Raw genomic sequence first — 19,170 nt, 5'->3', positions numbered from 1 at the left:
GACTTTTTCCTCTCTCGGCCACATCTATGTCTTATATCTATTTTTATATGTGCTATGTATGTATTTCTATACATTAAGTGTATATATATTACACATATATTTATATATCTATTGATATATTACATATTTTATATATATATTGTATATATTTCTATATATGTTATGTATATATAGTTTTATACATGTTTTATAAATATAAAAATTAAAAATGTTACCCACTGCTCCTCAGGCTAACCAGCTTCCCAAAAATGCAGTCTTTGCTTCTCCACGGTTATTTACTGTGTCAAAAGGGATTAGGAATTTGGGGATGAAATTGGCATGGGGAGAGCATGAAATTGAAAATACAGCAATGACCGTTCCAGGCAAAACATCATCATCTTTTCCCCAGCCTCCTTTTCCTTGCTTGCTGGTTTATGGATTGAGGGAAAAACCCAAATCCCCCCAAAATTGGTTCCTGAACTTGTTTAATGCTTTTGAAAGTGGCAAGAGGAGGGGGACGTGCAGTCCTGGCTTTTTCTTTCTGGTTGAGGTGTTTTAAATAAAATCAAATGTGGAACTGAGCTGTACATGGAATTACGGCTGTGAAGAAGACCTCAGGACAAGGGAAAAAATTCTCCGAACACAACTGCTGGAATCATTAGGAAAACTTCCTTGCAGCAAATTCAGAAAGAAACTCCTTCAGACAAAACATTTTTAATTTCGCTAATTGCTGTTCCCATGTAATAAGGAACCAGCTGGAGCCCTTCCATTTCTCCTGCAGGTCTCTTAGCTGGGTTTGCACCTGGATCAGAAGGATTGAAAGAGGCAAACAGGATTTCTGCTCATGTAAAATGTTAGGGAAGAACAAATCCTGATCCAAAAAATCCCTCCAAATTTTACAACTGTTTGTTTCTGTAACTACGGAACAACAGCGGAGACACCGGGAACATTCTGAGGAGTTCACAGCTTTGGGAATGACGTGCCCTGCATTTTTCCCATTAAACTGACCCCATTCCTGCTTGACCTGTGAAATCTGGGATTGCCGACATGCTTGGGGAGCGAGTTCAGGTGCGGGATGTAGAGCTGACTCCGGCACAGCTGCGGCTACCATGCGGTGCAGGAGCTCCAGGTTCCCAAAAAATTCCCCGAATCCCTTCTTATCTCCCCCCTGCCCACACACACAAAAACAGGGCACCCTGGAGCGGGGACAGGCAGTGATTTCAGACCCAGGTTAGGAAGGTAACAAGTGACAAAGTGCAGAGAAAAACACGTTTTTAACTCTTCTCATTTCTGATATGTCTTGGTGGCATTAAGGACTATCCAGAGGTCAGGAGAGCTTGGGCACCCCAAGACTGGGGAGATAATATTTGGAGACAGGATGAAAATCACTGCTGTGAGTTTCCATCTTTTTTTTTGGATGGAGCAAACCCATACTGAAACAGGTTTTCAGCGTGGGGATGAGCGGTTTCGCTGGAATTTATTTATTCCCTCATTTCTCTCGTTGAGAACAATTATCTCAGTTACTTTCATTTCTTCACACACTGGCTCTTCCTGAAATACACCAACAAAAAACGAGGAGCACATTGCTTATTTAAATCTGCTCCTTTTACACAGAGAAAGGACTTTGTACCCTCAAAACAGGCGGGCATGTGAAGAGTTAAGGCTTGAAAAAAAAAGAGAAAGTCTATCAGTATCTTTGCCTAGCTCAAAGGATTTCCACTGATTCCTCTCCAGACTTCAAAGCCTCACAGTTTGGCATTCGGGCTGGTTTGAATTAAAGCTCAGTTCTCCACTGCGAGTTTCCAAGTTCATGGTGAAAATGCCTCCTGCTTCTGGAGTTCATTATGGCCAATTTTCTTATCTTTTCTTCATCTTCGGTTTGATCCCCAGCAAATGCAACGTGGCATTCGGCGGGTTGGAAAAACAAGGTGCTGCCTTGAAGGCATGTATTGTCTCAAGGGGCTAAAGCAAGAAAAGAAGGGGAAAAAAATAGGATATATGACCCATTCCCTTCACTTTCTAACTCTCGGGGGACTATAAATTGCAAACTTCAAAGCGTTATTTTACATTAAAATCAATAGAAAGATTCAGGGGGTGGGGGGGAAAAGTGTTTTTCAAAGGAGCTGGTTAAGATTTAAAAAGGTTACTTGATAATGTATTGTCATGGCCAAACTTGGCGTAGGATGAGAAAAATGTTTCTCGTTTAACTTATGGTTAAACTGAAGGTCTGCAGGCTCTGGGAGGAGCATCCCTCAGCTCCCCCCAAAACTCCCCAAAATAAGGGCTGTGACCAGCTCCAAAGACTGTTCCCTAAATAGTTGCAGTGTCCAAGCAAGCAGACCCCAGGAATGGCTGGCAAAGGCCTCACTTTGCAGCCCTGAGTCTTTTCCAGGAGCCTGGAAACTCAATTAGTATTTAATGTCCTCACATCCCCAGCTCCAAGTGCTCTGCCTAATGAAGAGATTCATCCTGGGGACTGCTGGGCTAGCAGGCTTCCACTCAGGAGGAAAGTGCTGCCTTCCTGTGCCAGGAGTGACACAAATGGCAGTGATTTGGTGTCATTTTAAATTGTGTGTGTTCTCTGAGGGCTTTTTGATGGCAGAATGAAGAGGGGGAAAAGGCGATTTTTGCTCAGTGATACAGGACATAACAGGGAAGAGCAGAAAATAATGCTCCCAGATTTAATGCTGTTCCACAGAGGTTATATTCCAGAAATTCGCACCCCATGTTCTGGCAAGCGTGTGTCAGCCTGAATTTAGGCCCCCAGAGGTGCACTAAACCCACTGTGAGGACAGAAAATCACTTCAGATTGTTAAAGGAGAGGCCAGGTGGACCCATGGCAGAGGGGAGCCAAGGGACAGTGTCTAAGAAAAAACATGAAATAGTTTGGGTGGGAAGGACACCTTAAGTTCATCCAGTGCCACCCCCTGCCATGGGCAGGGACACCTTCCACTGTTCCAGGTTGCTCCAAGCCCCAGTGTCCAACCTGGCCTTGGACACTTCCAGGGATCCAAGGGCAGCCACAGCTTCTCTGGGCACCCTGTGCCAGGGTCTCCCTTGGATGAATAATATTAGAACTTTAAAGCTTATCAAAAGAGAAATCAAGGACAATGGCCCGAAGAGAAAGAAACACAGCTAAGGTGAAAAATATATTTGTGAGAGGAAAAATTCAGTAGTACCTGAAGGCAGTTAAATATTCTGTGTCCCCCATGGGCGGATCCAGGCCACCAGTAAATGCCATGTTAACATTGAAACCAACTCCTGCTCCTGTGCCAACCTGGAAAAGGGAAATGGGACTCTTGATTAGCAAATTCTGGCAACACATCTTTTCTGTTTTGATGTTTTCCCAGCTGAATTTGGATTTGGATTCAGTAGTGAGGTCAATTAGCCCCTGGTCCCTGAAACAAGAGGGAAAATAAAGCTCCCCCACATTCAGATCTTTATGGGAGCTGAGGCCCAGTGGTCTCTGACCACTGCTCACCCAAAAAAAACACCCCATCATCAACAGCACTCTCTTGATTTTTTTGCAGCTGAGTGTGCTGCATGTAATACCCCTTCGGATAATTCATTTTCAGCTTGATTCAGAAGCTTATTTTATATTTCACTACAATTGCAACTGGGGGATTTTAATCAGAGTGAGCTCCCCCTCTGCTGGAGAAAAATAGGATTCACAGAGAAGTGATTTTGGCTGCTTGAGGGACACGTGGGTGGGAGATGTAAATACATCCCTCTCCTTGCTTGTACTGCAAATGTCCCCATCTGCCCTGCCTGCATCTACCTGAGAGAGAGGAAAAGTGAAAAATAAACCAGGGGTTTCCAGCTCTTTTTTTTTTTTTTTTTTTTGTTTTTTTTTTTTTTTTTTTTTTTTTTTTTTTTTTTGTTTTTTTTTTGTTTTTTTTTGTTTTTTTTTTTTTTGTTTTCCAAGAAGGTCTTTGCATATGAAAAAAAGAATTAAAAAGTGAAAATTAACATATTGCACAGCTGGATAAAACGGCATGGCTTTTATTGCACATTATTTCTCTTACTGGTACAATTATTTTTGCTAGAAAAATACAGGGGTGGGTGTTCATCTACCCGTGGTGGGTTGTTTATCTATTGTTGGCTTCAATCAAACTTGTTTTGCATCCTTTCTTTTATTTGGTCTAAAATGACACATCTAAAAATGACTCTTTCTGTAAACCAGATTGCTGAAAAGCAGGAATTAAGCCTGACCCAAAGGGCTGCTGTTCATTCACTACAACGGGGTCAGCAGCATCACCTAACATTTAACTTTCTTTTGAGGTTGAAATGGAAACATTGTTTTTTCAATCAGAAAATATAAAATTGACAGGGGAAGAAGTTTTCAGATGTCACCTGGAGAGGCTCAGAGCGCTCTAAGTACTTCATAAAATTTCTCTTTGCTACATCACTCTGAAGTGCCAGCCCAGAGGGAAAAGACAGATGTATCCATCCAGAGCTCAACTCTCAGTTTCACTGGCCCAGCCCTCCTGCTGCAGACTCTGAGGACACCACCAGAAAAAGGGGCATTTGCTCCAGCAGCATCTGTGACCAGCCCTCAAATTCCACAACTTTGGGGTGGAGGTGAAGCCTTGGTGGTAGTGAGCAATGCCTGGGCAGGGCCAGGAGAAAGAAGGGGAGGTGGAGATGGGCCAGGAGAAGGGGAGACGGAGAAGGGGAGGCAGACAGGCTCCACGGCCGTGCCAGGAAAACCAAGTGTGGGTGGTGCAGCCATGGACAATCTGTTCCTTCTGCATCTAAGAAACAACTTCTGCCGAGGAAGGAGAAATCCTGAACAGGACACGGAGTGCTGGGACAGCTGGCAGAGGGCTCCTCTGGAACAGGTTGTTGGAGAGCTTAATTGCAATGACTCATTTGCTGCCATCCCACTAGCTCCGGCCTGGACATGGTGCCTGCAGCTGCTGGATCACACGGACCTGGCGTGTCCTTGGAACACAAAACCCAGAGGAGTGCTGGCAAGTTGGCAGGAACTCCTCTGAGTCCCAGGATTCTGGGATCCATGCGCTCACCTCATCTGGAGCACCACTGCCTGGGAAGAAGTTGCCATCATCATAGCGATGTAGTGAGATATAAAGGACGTTGGGATCATTGTAGAAGGCCTGCTGAGTACCATTCCCATGGTGGACATCCTGCAGAAACAGGGATCACAGGAGGGAGGTTAATTCTTCAGAAAAAACACAGATTAAAGGCATCAGTTTGGGATTTGGAAAGGTTTCCCTTGCTGTTGATCTTTGTTTTCTCCAACCTGGCTGAAGCAGTTTATGGGGAATGGGAATAACTTGTTTTGCACACCTGGTTTGAGATTTAACACCTTATTTAACACATGGGATAAACCCAACGCCAAATGTCTGTCAAACTGAGGACTCAATTACCTGAATGGAAAGAACTGCACTCACCAATCTTGGGAGGTAGAGATACTGGGATATTTGTTACCCCACATCTGCATTTTTAGTCAGTCTGTGGGGTGAGCACTGATACAAATAAAGGTCTGCTGGATCCAGGTAAAATAACACAACTCATGAGAGTTCCCCTATTGAGCTGCTGTTTGATGCACAGACACAGCTTGTGACAGGACAGGTATTCAAAATTCCCTGACACAAAAACAGGAGGGAAGTGAGGGAAAAAAGATCCCTTCAGTAGGTCCAAAAGACAAATAAATGCATTTTAACTTTTGGGTTTAACCCGTGGGTGATTTGTGGCAACAGAACCAAAACTTTTGGCTGATACCCAGTCCCTCCATTGCCTTCCCAGCTACTTAAAACCTATTAAAAAATAAACATCTATACATTGCCACAGTAGAGTCCCAAAGACATCCTTTCTTTTTATTGGAAAATTATGGTCCCTTTAAAAATTTCTTTCTTGGATTAGAACACTTTTATTCAAATAAACCCTGAAATTTTGGCTTGCAGACAACAGGCAAGAAGTTTTTCACTGACTTACAGAGCTTGCCCTTGCAAGAAGAAACCTACCCAAAATAGTTGCCACCTGCTCTCCCAAAGGGAAATAAGGGGCATTTACTCACCCAGTCCACGATGAGGATTTTGCTCACATTGAGCCTTTGCTGGAGTAGCTTGGCTGCAATTGCCACAGAGTTAAAATAGCAGAAACCCCTGGAGAGGGGAGACAAGAGGAAAGACAGGTGTTAATTACAGCTTTCTGTGGTCCCAGTGCATCCATCACCTAGATGGAACACAGGAGGAAGGAGTTCTTCTGCCCTCACTCTTCTTTCCTCCCTGGAAACATGGAAAGGCTTGTGTTGGGAGGGACCTTGAAGCTCATCTCATTCCACGGGCAGGGACACCTTCCACTAGATCCATTTCCCATTGGAAGTGCTGTATTCCAGCAGCAGGCTCTAGAGAAACAGGGAATGTTCTACACTTGCCCAAACCCACTGCTGATCCTTGCTAGAAAACATCCCCCCCCGAAAGCACTAAGCAGGATCTTACCCTGCTCCAGAGAATCTGGGGAGCTTTGAACACCACACATCTCACCTAGCAACAAACAGAAATTCCATAGTGATAACCTAACAGCATTCCTTTGGAATTTCCAGCTGTGGATCCCCTATCAAAGGAGCCCTAGATGAAGTCAATGAACCCCATACTCACATGGGTGTGCTCTCCTCTGCGTGGTGACCTGGGGGCCGGACAACCGCAAATCCATTCTGCACACAAAAAAGGAGGAAAGGAAAAGGTCAGAGGAATGAAGATGGATGCAGGGGCTGCAGCCAGAAGCCTTAATCCTGCTTGGTAACTCTGGAGTTGTTCTTGATGGTTTCCTCACAAGGTCATAGCAGTGGATGATGCTTTCCCTCCTTGTGGAGGGGGAAAAGGTTCTGGAACTGCTGCATGGCAGAGCCCTGAGCAGAGCCCTGCACAGAGCACAGCTGAGGGTTGTTTTCATACCTTCAGTTCCCCTGTGGCCACTTTGAACACCAGCTCGATGACACAGCCCACGGCCAGGCGAGCGGCGCCAGAAGAGTGCACCTCGTTCCAAATGGTGTCACTGTCGACCTGATGGGGGCACACAGGAACCAGGTTAGGAGCTGGGAGAGCAGCCAGGAATCAAGAGACCCCTGTCTTATAAAGACATCACTCACATGGGGTGAGGGAACAAGGGGAATAGCTTTAAACTGAAAGTAAGGGGGTTTATTTCAGATATTGGGAAGGAATTGTTCTCTGTGAGGGTACAGAGGCTCTGCACAGGGTGCCCAGAGAAGCTATGGCTACCCCATGATCCCTGGAAGTGTCCAAGGCCAGGCTGGAGCAACCTGGGCTAACGGAAGATGCCCCTGCCCATGGCAGGGGATGGACTGAAATGGTCTTTAAGGTCCTTTCCAACCCAAACTATTCCATGATTCTGTGACTCTGTGACCACAGAACCAGCATTTAACTGCTGCAGGAAACTGATCCCAGACAAAATAAAAAAGGTTTATGAAATAATTCAATAATTCTCTAAAGCTTAAAAAAAATCCACCTCTAAAACAAAAAAAATCCACAATAAAGAGTGATGTTTAGTCTGGGGAATTTAAAAGACAACTGCTCAGGAGTGGCAGTAGCTCCCCTGGGGAACCGCAAGCTCACTCACCCTGACAAAAGACCTTCAGCATCCTGTGCTGAGTACACAGATTTGCTCCAACACTAAAGATTCGACAGAACCACCATATTTCCCCCGCTGAAAATGTGGAAAGAGGCCATAGACAAGGCAAAGCACCCTACAGGCATGCCTGTGTTGCTGTTATTCCAGATCGTGTCACCAGATAAATGGGACATTCCTCCCCAGGAAGGACTGCCAGCTATTTTTCACATATTACTCTGCCCTGAGTGTATTTATGGAAACAGTGGCAAAAGGCAGATATGGGAGAAGAAAGAGATCATTTGTTGTGCCTGACTCACTGAGCACTGAGGAGACACAAGTGGCCTCACAGAGGACTGATCCACCTCCTTCTCAGCCATACTGAAGCCATGACTGGAAATTATTCCAGCTCTGTGATCATGGATGGTTTCTGGTAGTATCCACCCCGAGGATGCTTTGGAAGCTATAATAAACTAGGAAAGCACTTGGAGAACACCAAAGAGCCTCTGGGGAAATCCACTGCATTGTGGCAGAGCCCTGCAGTGACTATTTGTGGCCTCAGGGCTTCTCTGGACCCCTGTAAGTTTGGGCAATAACATGGGTACAGCAGCAGGATGGATCCAGGAATCCTGGATCAGGACTGGACACATGGAGAAAATGGGACTGACCGGACCAGGTCTCTTCAAAAGCCCTTAAAGAGGTGGGAAGAAGCCCAAGCTATTTCTACCCACTGGCCAGTGCACTGGTGCTCTGTGATGGTCCATCTTCAGCCTCCCGTCACTGGATCTGACCATGTATGAGAGTAACAACCCCATCTTTGGGCTTATCTAACCCATCTTTGAGCAACTCTAACCCATTTTTTTGGTCTTTGGAAGAAAATACCTCAGGACACCAGCAGGGACAGCTTCCGTTCCTGCCCAGATACAGCGACTTCAGGGCTCCTTCCATGGGCCCTCTTCATTCTCTGTGAGGCACCAGAGGAATGGAAATACAAAACACCTAAATTCACGTGTCCTAAGGGGCCAACAGAGCCTCAGATGGCTGCTGGGACCAGTTTTTCCCATAAAACAGACAGGATTCTTCAGTGCCAGAGCCAAGCACTGCCACGTTCAGCCCTGCCAGGAGGATTGCAGGAAGCATGTCCAAAATGAAGCCCAAGAAGTTTTTCCTTCCTCCTAATAAAAATTATAATTTACTTACAATTATTTCCTTCCTTTAAGGAAAACTTGAGGGTTTTTTATTAATATCCACAATGAGACTCCTACTCACACTATAAATTCCTCCTACTCACACTGTAACCTTTCCTATCCACTAATGTGCAGCTATCTCAGAATTAAATGAGCATCTTACAAATGATTTCATTATTCTACTATTTAATTTAGCTGAAAAACCACACAGGTAAGAAATCACGTACCAGGACAAGTAGACACAGGTTGTACCAGAGCTCCAGACCCTGCAAAGTGAAGGAGTTCTACTCTTCCCTCACAGAGGAAGACACCCCACCGTGTCTCCTCTTGTTCTCAATTAAATAATCCTCACATGCTGTTCCTCTGACTTGCTAATTAGTTCCTCCTCATTTCCATTCCACAAAAGTCCTTTCCATGCTCTCTGCTCTGTGAGAACTTACTCTGCTTGCACAGTTAAAATTGTTGATATGGTCTAATCAAAGTCCTTGCACCCAAAAATAGAATCACCTACTCTGGAGAAGATCAACAACACAAACATCTCTGGAGTTTTTAGAACACATGCAGAAAATGATGCAGATCTTCAGATATTTTTAGAATGTGCACAGCAAAACACTACACAGGAAAGAAAACAAAATTATCAGCTATCCTAAAATGTAGCCTTTGAGTGTTTTGAAGAGTCTGGATGCAAGTGTGCTGGGATGGTCTTGAAGATTTTCAAAGCCTAAACTCCTTTCTCCCAAAACCTACTTCTAATTATCCTGGATTAGGGAAGGCCGTGGTGCATGGAAGTCAGACATTGAAAAAGGGGTGTGAGTTGCAGAGGAGCAAAACTGAGTAAAATTCCCAAGTGATCAGCAGAAATAAATGAGTGATGTTTCACTCAGATCTTACATCTGTTGATTTTTCAGTGCTTCTGTGCTTTCTTTCTTCCTCTCCTGCTAGGACCAGACAGCTACAGAAGCGAGGAGGCTTGTGAACCATGGGAAGGCTTCTTGGGATAAATCAACAAGGAAAAAGAGTTTCCAAGCACCTGGGAACAAATTTGCCCTTTCTCTCCTTGATTTCAAGTCATTGAGACTGAGTTTTTAATTGAAAGGTGTTATGAGATGGAGGGATTTGCTCTGAACTGTTTTCCTGCTGCTTCACTCCAAGAGCTCCGGGAGTGTTTGGACAACACTCTCAGGGATGCACAGGGTGGGATTGTTTGGGTGTCTGTGCAGGGCCAGGGGTTGAATCAATGATCCTTGTGGCTGCTTTCAACTCTGGATATTCTGTGATTCACTTTCTTGCCTGTCCTTTGTCTTGCTCGTTGTTGAGGACAAGTCATGCCTGCCCAAGCTCCATCCTCTATCCCGAGGCAAAACAACTCTCCAGGGGCTTCTCCCCTCAGAACTGCCCTGCACCCTTGTCCACCCCCATCGTTCCTTTCATCTACACAACATCCCCAAAGGAAGAGAGCCACACTTGATCTTTTGCAGGAAAAGAACCTGGTTTCAAAGCTTTCCAGCCCATAATTTCACACAACACCCTCAGCTCCTGAGTTCCAATCATCAGCCATCATTCTGCTTTATCCTGCTCCAGTATAAATCCAAAGGAGAACCTGTCCCACATTATTCTACTGATCTTTTGAATTTTTTTCTTTCCTTTCCACTTTAAGACATCATGTTTGCCCTCTGAAAAATATGTGGCAAGCAATGGGGAATGGCTTCCCACTGAGAGAGGGCAGGGTGATGTGGGATACGGGGAAGGAGTTCTTCCCTGTGAGAGTGGGGAGGCCCTAGCACAGGTTTTGCTGACAGGATTGCTAAAAGACTGCACCAAAGTCAGCAAATATTCAATATTAAGGTCTGTGGAGACAACCAAGCAGCAAGCACCATCTTTATTGGGAGCATATCAGGAATACTAGCACTGAGGGGTTTCCTGCCCTGATTTGGGATTTAATGCAAGACTTCTGGGCCCGTGCTGGGCTCAGACACTGTCTCTACTTGTTACCATTCAGTCTTCATTTGCAAATGATAATTATTTTTTTTTTTTTGCTTTGAATGGCATGCCTGACTGCAGGGCAGAGTAAATCCAAACCTTTCAAGCTCTGGCCAAAAATTTGCCATGAATTAGGCGACTGCAGCATATTTACAATACAAAATAAAGTATCTCCACAAGTGGCGGTATGAATAAACGACAATTATTCTCTTTTTTTTCTTTCTTTTTCTGATGGGATAATTTTCAAAGCAGCGATTTTGCAAAGAGTCAGGAAGAAAACAATTTTGTTTCATTTCCATAACAGAATCCAGACCTTGAAAATTCAACCTCATGAGCTACAATTATGCAGCAGAACTACCACTGTGAATTTTCAAACACAATGCCTTTTATTGTCTCTTCTCATTCTTTTCCCCTTCCTGTTCACCACAATTTTCTGTCCTGTCACCCTCCACAGAAACTCTGGAGCAGAAAGTCTGACTTGAAAGGGAAACTTTTAAGCTTTCAGGCTTCAAAGGAAAACAAGAAAACCTTCAAAACGAGGTATCTGGGGCTTGGGGTTTTTTCAGCTTTATGGGAACAAACAACAGCAAAAAGCCTGATTATATGCAAATTTGACAGCTGAAAAGTAATGCTCAGCTTTTCCACAAGGGATGGACGGGTATTTTAGTCACCTCCTGGAGAATCCACGTGGATTATCCTGGAGCTGGAGAACAAAAGATGCCAAATGCTGTTTCATTCCAGGGCAGCGATGCAGCAAACCTGCTATTCACAGAAATACATACATTCCCAAAAACTGTCCTATTTTGTGGCCATGTTTCCCAACTGCTGTGGGAGGCAGGCAGCTCTGGAGCCTTGAGACTGAGGATGAACAGCTCCACAGCACGAGAATGTCCTGCTTTCCAAGGAGGAAAAAAGAGCACTTTGGGATGCAAGAGCTGCTTCCAAATGCAGCAAGCCCTTCACTGTTAAACATCCCTGCCTGGGAAATGAGGTTTTTTTTCCTCCTAAACAAGCCTCTGAGTGTCACACACTCCTGGGCTCTCCAGAACAGCTCCGAAATCCTCACGCTGCTTTTGAAGAATGGCACGTGAGGCTGAGGCACCCCCTGCCCCAGGCAGCCCCTGCTCACGGGCAGCATCTGGCTGCAATTACCCGCCCAATGGAATGTGAAGCAGCAATTTTTGGTACTGAGGGGAGCAGGAGAGAACAAACAGGACATTATTTACACATTAAAGGGAGTTACTCACCCCGACACCACCGCAAGGCAGCCTGACAAACATCGATGTTAGGGAACCTGCAGGGGGGACAAGAAATGCACTCCATGAGTCAAGAAGTCAGAGGTCACCAGGTTCTGGGGCCAATTTTGTGGCAATTCTGCAATCTTTCTGAGCACAGAACCATAGACTGTGGGTTTTCTTCCCATTTTCAGCCAGCCACACACTTTACAACTCAGACACACACACACACACACACACAGAGAGAAAATATGCACACTTGGGCTCCTGCAAAAGCTCTCTATAAATCACCCGGTTTTAGGAAAGGTTTGAGAGTTGTCTGATGTTTCAAGACAATACATTGTAGAAATTTTCCATGGGAAATGGACAGGACCATGCAGGGACAAGGAACTCTGCAGACCTGAGATGTTCTAGAAACACATGGCTTTATTATTACGAGGGTCGTGGGTAAAGAGGGTCTGCTTCCAGCCACCAGCCTTGGCTGAAGCAAAGCCCTAAAGAGAGAATGGGGGGAGAGAGAGATAGAAGAGAGCTAAGGGGTAGAAACGGGGTAGGAGCAGGGGAAGAACATGGGGAGAAAGCAGGAGCAAGCAAGGTGAGAGAGAGGAGAGGGGAAGGGCCAAGAGGGTAAGAGAAGAGAGGAGGGTAAGAGAGGTAAGAGGGCAAGAGAAGAGAGCGATCATCTTGTTACAATACATTATATCTCTTTTTGTGTTGAATATTCTAATTTACAGTGACCAACTGGCATGAGATGCAGAACCTACAAACTTTGCATGCAGCCTATAAGAACTACTACATTACCATGTCATTTTATATTCTAAACTCTATAGACTCCTTTCTTATGTACTTGTTCCCTGATGCCTTTGCAGAGTGGAAAGGCAACATTCCTAAGTCCTTTGTTTTCCTGTCTTTTCAACCATCTTCAGCTAATCACTGTCTTCCTGCCTGCCATGCTCACATCTCGAAACTGGCTTTCATTTCTATTTCACTCACAGGTTTTATATCTGCAGTATTTCTTACCATGCAGTCATATTCATAAGTCCTTCCTGTCCCTTCTTTCCCAACAATACATGAGGAAGATGCCACCAGCAATCACTCAGTATATCTTCTCGGATGAGCACTTTAACCCCTTCCCACCGAGGGAGGACAGGAAATCACAAAAACACCCAAATTATCACTCATCTGCAGTTACTGGATGACTTTAAAGAGCATGGGCTTCATAAAAGAGGAAGACAGAAAAATAAACCAGTGGCAAGCAAAGAAAAAACGTGTTTTGACTGAAATAGCAAAACCAACAAGGAGAATTTGAGAAAAATAGAGAAAACCACCTGCAGGGCTAATTTTGGATCTCTAGGAAATGTAGCATTGCTTTCTGGGCTCATGTGTGAGCAAATTATCCTCCATTCAAAATTCCATGGGACCCTGAGCAACCTGGTCTGGTGGAAGGTGCTCCTGCCCACAGCAGGGGGTAGAATGGGATGGGTTTCAAGGTCCATTCCCACTCAAACCATTTGGGATTCTGTTACTGAAAGTGGAGTTCATGCATCTGGACTCATCTGAGCTCAAAGTGAGGTGTCCTCTTTGATTAGATCTACATGGAAGTTCTCAGATCATCCTGCCTCAGACCTTCTGTCACAACTCTCATTGCTAATCCACCCATTACTTCCATATTTATCAGCTTGACAACAATTTATGATTGTTCCCCAGAAATTAAAGAAGCCTTATTTGCCTAAGTTTCAACTTGTCCAATACGTTCCAAGCATTTCCACTGACCAGAGAGAGATGGGATTATATTTTATATGATTGACAGGACAAGGAGGAATGGCTTTAAAGTAAAAGAGGGTGGGGTTAGATGGGATATTGGGAAGGAATTGTTCCCTGGGAGGGTGAGGAGGCCCTGGCACAGGTGGCCCAGAGAAGCTGTGGCTGCCCCCTGGATCCCTGGCAGTGTGCCTGACCAGGTTGGACACTGGGGCTTGGAGCAGCCTGGGACAGTGGAAAGTGTCCTTGTCCATGGCAGGGGGGGAGGATTGAATGAACCTTAAGATCTCTTCTCACCCAAACCGTTCTGGGATTTTGTGATTCCATGAAGGCACATCCCCCTTTTCATTTGCAGAAGCTTAACAAGAAACATCCTGTGTCCTGAAAAGCCTTTTCCTTTCAGGCTTAGGTTTCTCAGGCTGTTTTCTTCCTCACAGAGGTATCAAAGGCGAAGAGTTTACACGAAGTCATCAGCCCTAACAAACTCCCATTTGCAGCCCTAAACCTCACACAAAGCTTTGCACTCAGCCTTCAAACCTGTCCTAAACCCACCCTCCAACTGCTTCAAAGAACCCCACAAAGTTGGTTTGTAAATTTAAAAGCCTTTTAAACCCCCCATGGGAGAGAAGGAGGGGTTTCTTACAGGCATGCTCCCCTCTCCATACGGAACTTCTCCTTGATATCCTCTCTCAGGTCCTGCCCTGTGGAAGCCATCAGGAGAGAAGGGAGTCATGTGGGCTGGTAGCCAGTGCCACTGTCAGCCTCTCCAGGCTAAAATGGTGCCAAATGGGCTTAGGAAACCAGGTCTAAGCTCAGTTAAGAGCTACTGGACATCCCCTTCTACCGGAGACCCTTGGTGACCTGACCTCCTGCAGCTCTGGGGCTTTTCTGCCAAGTTGTATCCAAACGGGGAATGTTCTGTACTGGAAAGCCCTCAGGTGTTAGAACTTTTCTTCCCTATAGGATTAAACTGGATCTCTACAAACACTTTAAAAGGAGTAATTAAAGGCACAGAGGGCACAGAACCACAGGAGACAGAGCATGGGTTGCTGCCCCCACAGGTTCTCTACAGAAGTCATCAGGAATGGTTCAGCAATTTGAGTGTCCTCCCAAAAATGCTACCCAAATAAACCGTATCTCCAAAGGTATCTGTGGAACTGTTGAGACTGATTGTGCCCAGAGTCAAGGAGGGAGTGGAAAAGCATCCCAAGAGAATCTTGGATCTCCCAGGGAAGATTTACTGAAGTTCTTTCAGACTGACGGTTTTCCACTCCCGAGCATATGACATAAATTCCTGAAAGTTTACATCCTAATGGAGTTACCATTCAGCTGGAGGTGTCTACTTTTGGGTTCTCTGGCTTTAAAGAGGTGGAAGGGAGCTATAAATACTATGCTAATTGCATGTTAAACTACTGGCTAATGGCTTCCCTCTCTGGGAGCTCATGACTGGACACACTGAGCAAAATCTTTCCAGTTCCTTTGCTGTGACCACTACATCATGAAGGCCATGGCGTTAAAGCCCTTTTTACAACATCCAAAGTCAGGTTAATCCCAAAATAAACTTTCTCAACGTCTAGGTTTCAGAACTGTCTTTTTTTCCTTTTGTTTTTTTTTTTTTCCCTGATCCCCATGTGAGAACTTCCCAAGTTGCCCCTTCAGCCTGCTGCTGCAGAAAGGGAAGTGATGATGACTCCACCAAGGCACTAGGTGCTACAATCCAAGTTGTTTTGTGGCTTTGGAGGGTTGCTTATCTGAACATCCATCCGTTAGAATTTCTGCTGGAAAAATAAAACTTTTTCGATATTTTTGCCTGTATTTTACAACAGACACAGCCCTGTTTCAGGCAGATTGGGTCTCCAGTGAAAGGGATAAACAATCCCACTCCATATTAAACAAATGCAGAGGCCTCTGTGTCTCTCTTGCTGACTATCCATACAAACCTGACAGGGGTTTGTTGATGCCTGTGCAGCTGGTTGGGGGCTGCAGATCCAAATCCTTGGAAGCGTGTTCCAATTCTTTCCCTAGCCATGGATAAACTGTCTAACACACAGAGTGCCCAAGGATGAAACAAACTGCCTGAACTATATTTCTCCCTCAGGAAACCATCCTTTTAGGTTCTAAAGACATCAAAGAGAGGAGGTTTAAGCTGTCTATGGTTTAGGGATCTTGCCTGAAGAGAGGGAGATGGATATTGTGCATGGAGCTGGGAACAATCCTCTTGGAGCTGCATAGGGCTAAGGATGAAGGGAGTCCCAGCATCTCACCCAGGAGGCAGGAAGGGGGATTTCCCCCCAGGGAATGATACCTAGAAGCTTCTTGCTGTCCAGTTTCTGCCTGTTCAGAGGGTTTGTGCCGTAGAGCAGCGTGTGAGCTTCTGAGTGAACCGTCTGCAGCTCCTCCAGTGTTGCCTTTCTGCCTCGGATGCACTGGAAGGGGAAGGAAAAGGGTCGTGAAATCACTGGTGAACTGCTTGACTCTCTTCTCTGTTTCCTTAGCAAGCCATCAAGACAGACAGCAAAACACTAAAATGGATCCTTAGGTGGAAAAATTCACATTTTGGGTTAATCCTTTACTCGCAACATTTATTTGCTCGACATAGAAAGTCATCTTCAGATTCACTCAAGATAAAGAGGGAAACTTTAAGACAGGTGCTGGCAATAGGCAGTGGAGATGAAGGAAAGGTGGAAGACCAGAGAGATAAGGGAGTGCATCCTGAAATGGTAGGGCAGAGCTTGAAGAAAGCCAGCAAGGAATTAAGGCAGAAATTTAGCATTTTTGAAAAAAAAAAAAGAACAGTCTGGTGACACTGAAAGTCACCAGTGGTCAGGAGGGAAAACAGGTGAAGATCAACAACAGTTCCCCTCATGAGAGCAGCCAAAAGTACTAAGGTAAGCAAGGAAATGAAGGAAAATAAATCTTCCTTAAGGAAATCAACAGGAACTAAGGGCCAATAATAGTGCCTGGGATCTTACAGTGACAAACTTGTACATTAGAGAACATCTGCAACACCCATTGAGGAGGCCAGGCAATTAGCAGAGAGGTTTATTTGGTCCCAAATTTCGATTAAATGGGTATCCACAGAGAGACAGGTTTGAAAAGAATAAACACGGGAAATTTAGGCAATGGCAATGGTGCCACCAAGTGGATATCTTATCTGATGGGTAACAAACATTCCCAGGCAGATCCTGACATTGCTGAAATATTTATGCTCTGGGATTCAGTCGCCTCAGGTGCTCAAAGAATTGATGAACACAAACTTATACCCTCATTTATCACCACTGCTGTAAGTTGTAACTAATAACCACTCGTTAATTTTTATTATTAATCTTCATTCTTTCTGTTTAATATCTGAGCTTTTCTCTCCGTTTCCTTGCTCTTAAAATATATCAAATAAATCTAATTTAACCTCTTGTGATGGAATGGTGCTCAGAGCCATCCTCCCACCCCCAATTCTTTTACAGCACAGCTTGACCATTACATATTAAAGGGCATTAAAAAAGTTATTAAACCACATAAAAGCTGCTGCTCCACAGTTTTTGCTGGGATAATTGGAGGGATAACAAATGAGAGGGTTACATCATAGCTTGCTCTTTTCTTTGGCATAATATAATAACAAGAATAATAATATAATATAATATAATATAATATAATATAATATAATATAATATAATATAATATAATATAATTGCAATAATAATAATAATAATAGAAACAGTAAAGTGGCCTTTTCTGGTGTTTTGCTCACCTCACACTTGCCTCGCAGCCCCGTCTCCTGGAGCCTGGACCAGATGCTCTGGATCCTGCCCGCATGCTCGGGGTGGCTGTTGGTATTTCCACAGGTGCACTGGTGCTTCAGCATCAACGTGTCGTACACAAGGCCTGCAGCACAGGGGACAAAATTGCTCTCGGGTTAACAAAACAAAACAAAAACAAACAAACAAAAAAACCCACCAAAAATTTGCCAGTTATAGGGAAAAAAAGCACTTTGCAGTCAACGGTTCTAGACCAAAATTTTGTGTTTTACCAGGAGCCACAGAGAGCTGAAAACCCAAACTTGTATCCACCCCTGCCCACGGAAATCCTCAAGGGATATGAGAAGGAAATCAGTACCAAGATGTGAAATTAAATGCTAGGGGGAGGTGACACCTGAAAGCACCCGTGGGAGAAAACAGAAATGGGATCTGGGGCTTCTCCCCTGGCTACAAAAACGCCTCCAGGGCTTGGGATCAAAACCTAGAAGGACCAAGTCGTTCGCTGGCGCTGTGTTTCACAAAGCAGCTGTGCTGAAGTCTGGGACCGAGGTTATTCTCTAATTAAAGCCATTAGCGCCCACTTGGGCATCGTTATTGGACTCGGCACGGAGGTGTTTAGCCGAATGAAGGGCTAGGGCAGCTAAATCCCCCTGCACTCCCAAGGATTTACGGATTTACGGCATGACAGCAGCGCAGGAGGCTTTGATTCATACTCCAGAGTTGCCTGGGTACGATTTTGGAAGGGAAGTTGGGATTCCATAGCCAACCAGAGGAAACCAGCAGATCCTCCCCAGTGACAGAATTGTTTCTTTCAAGCAAAAGACACGAAGTCAAATGTTTAAATCCATCTCTCCTTCAGCCAGAAACTCCAGAATACATAATAAAAAACATTGGCTTGAGATTTTTTTCCCCAAGAAAAAGCTTTCTTGCAGGAAGTATCTGTATGAAAATTGGTCCAAGGGTTGGAGCTCCCTGCTGGGAGGGCTGAGCGTGTTTACCTGGAGAAGGGAAGGCTCCAAGGAGACCTCAGAGCCCCTTCCAGGGCCTAAAGGGACTCCAGGAGAACTGGAGAGGGACTTGGGACAAGGGATGGAGGGACGGGATGGAGGAACAGGATGGAGTGACAGCGGGGGAATGGTTTTAAACTGACAGGAAGGGCAGGGGTAGATGGGATATTGGGAAGAAATTCTTCCCTGCGAGGGTGGCAAGGCCCTTGGCACAGGTTGTCCAGAGAAGCTGTGGCTGCTCCTGGATCCCTGGAAGTGCCCAAGGCCAGGCTGGACAGGGCTTGGAGCAGCCTGGGACAGTGGAAGGTGTCCCTGCCCATGGCAGAGATTTAAAACCGGATAACCTTTCAGGTCCTTTCCACCCCAAGGTTTTCCATGATTTCCGTGGAATGCAAAAGTCCTGATGAGAATCTAAAGCCTTTGAAGGCATCAGTGGGGTGGTTCCAGCTCCCATGTCCAAGGATGTGTACCCCAGCTGACAGCATTCCAGGGAAATTCTGGGCAAGCACAGCCACACTGTGGCAGGCACAGCTGGATCTGTGTTCCCAGCTCAAGCATGGGCACACAGCACAACCTGGGAGTTCCAATGAACTTGCAGGGAATCCCAAGAGCAGCTGGAACTGAGACTGTGACCCTGCACATTCCCAGGCCTGGCTGCAGCTGCAGTCCCACCTCCTGG

At 45.2% G+C, this 19,170-nt stretch overlaps 1 protein-coding gene across 6 annotated transcripts in view; it reads right to left on the bottom strand.

The window, feature by feature from the left end:
* The window catches only part of HDAC4 (histone deacetylase 4), a 172,319-nt gene that overhangs the window by 13,152 nt on the left and 139,997 nt on the right, over nucleotides 1-19,170 (bottom strand). For all 6 annotated transcript variants that reach the window (XM_083865588.1, XM_083865586.1, XM_083865590.1 and 3 more), the window contains 8 exons: nucleotides 17,478-17,611; nucleotides 16,038-16,158; nucleotides 11,984-12,030; nucleotides 6,900-7,007; nucleotides 6,603-6,658; nucleotides 6,020-6,107; nucleotides 5,007-5,126; nucleotides 3,159-3,256 (listed from right to left, as the gene is read on the bottom strand). In XM_083865588.1, coding sequence (XP_083721714.1) covers nucleotides 3,159-3,256; nucleotides 5,007-5,126; nucleotides 6,020-6,107; nucleotides 6,603-6,658; nucleotides 6,900-7,007; nucleotides 11,984-12,030; nucleotides 16,038-16,158; nucleotides 17,478-17,611 — 772 coding nt within the window. The remainder of the gene's footprint in view (nucleotides 1-3,158; nucleotides 3,257-5,006; nucleotides 5,127-6,019; nucleotides 6,108-6,602; nucleotides 6,659-6,899; nucleotides 7,008-11,983; nucleotides 12,031-16,037; nucleotides 16,159-17,477; nucleotides 17,612-19,170) is intronic.

This window comes from Zosterops lateralis (assembly GCF_965231275.1).
Source record: "Zosterops lateralis genome assembly, chromosome: 7".
Taxonomy (NCBI): Eukaryota; Metazoa; Chordata; class Aves; order Passeriformes; family Zosteropidae; genus Zosterops; species Zosterops lateralis.
This window is presented reverse-complemented; position numbering and strand designations above follow the sequence as displayed.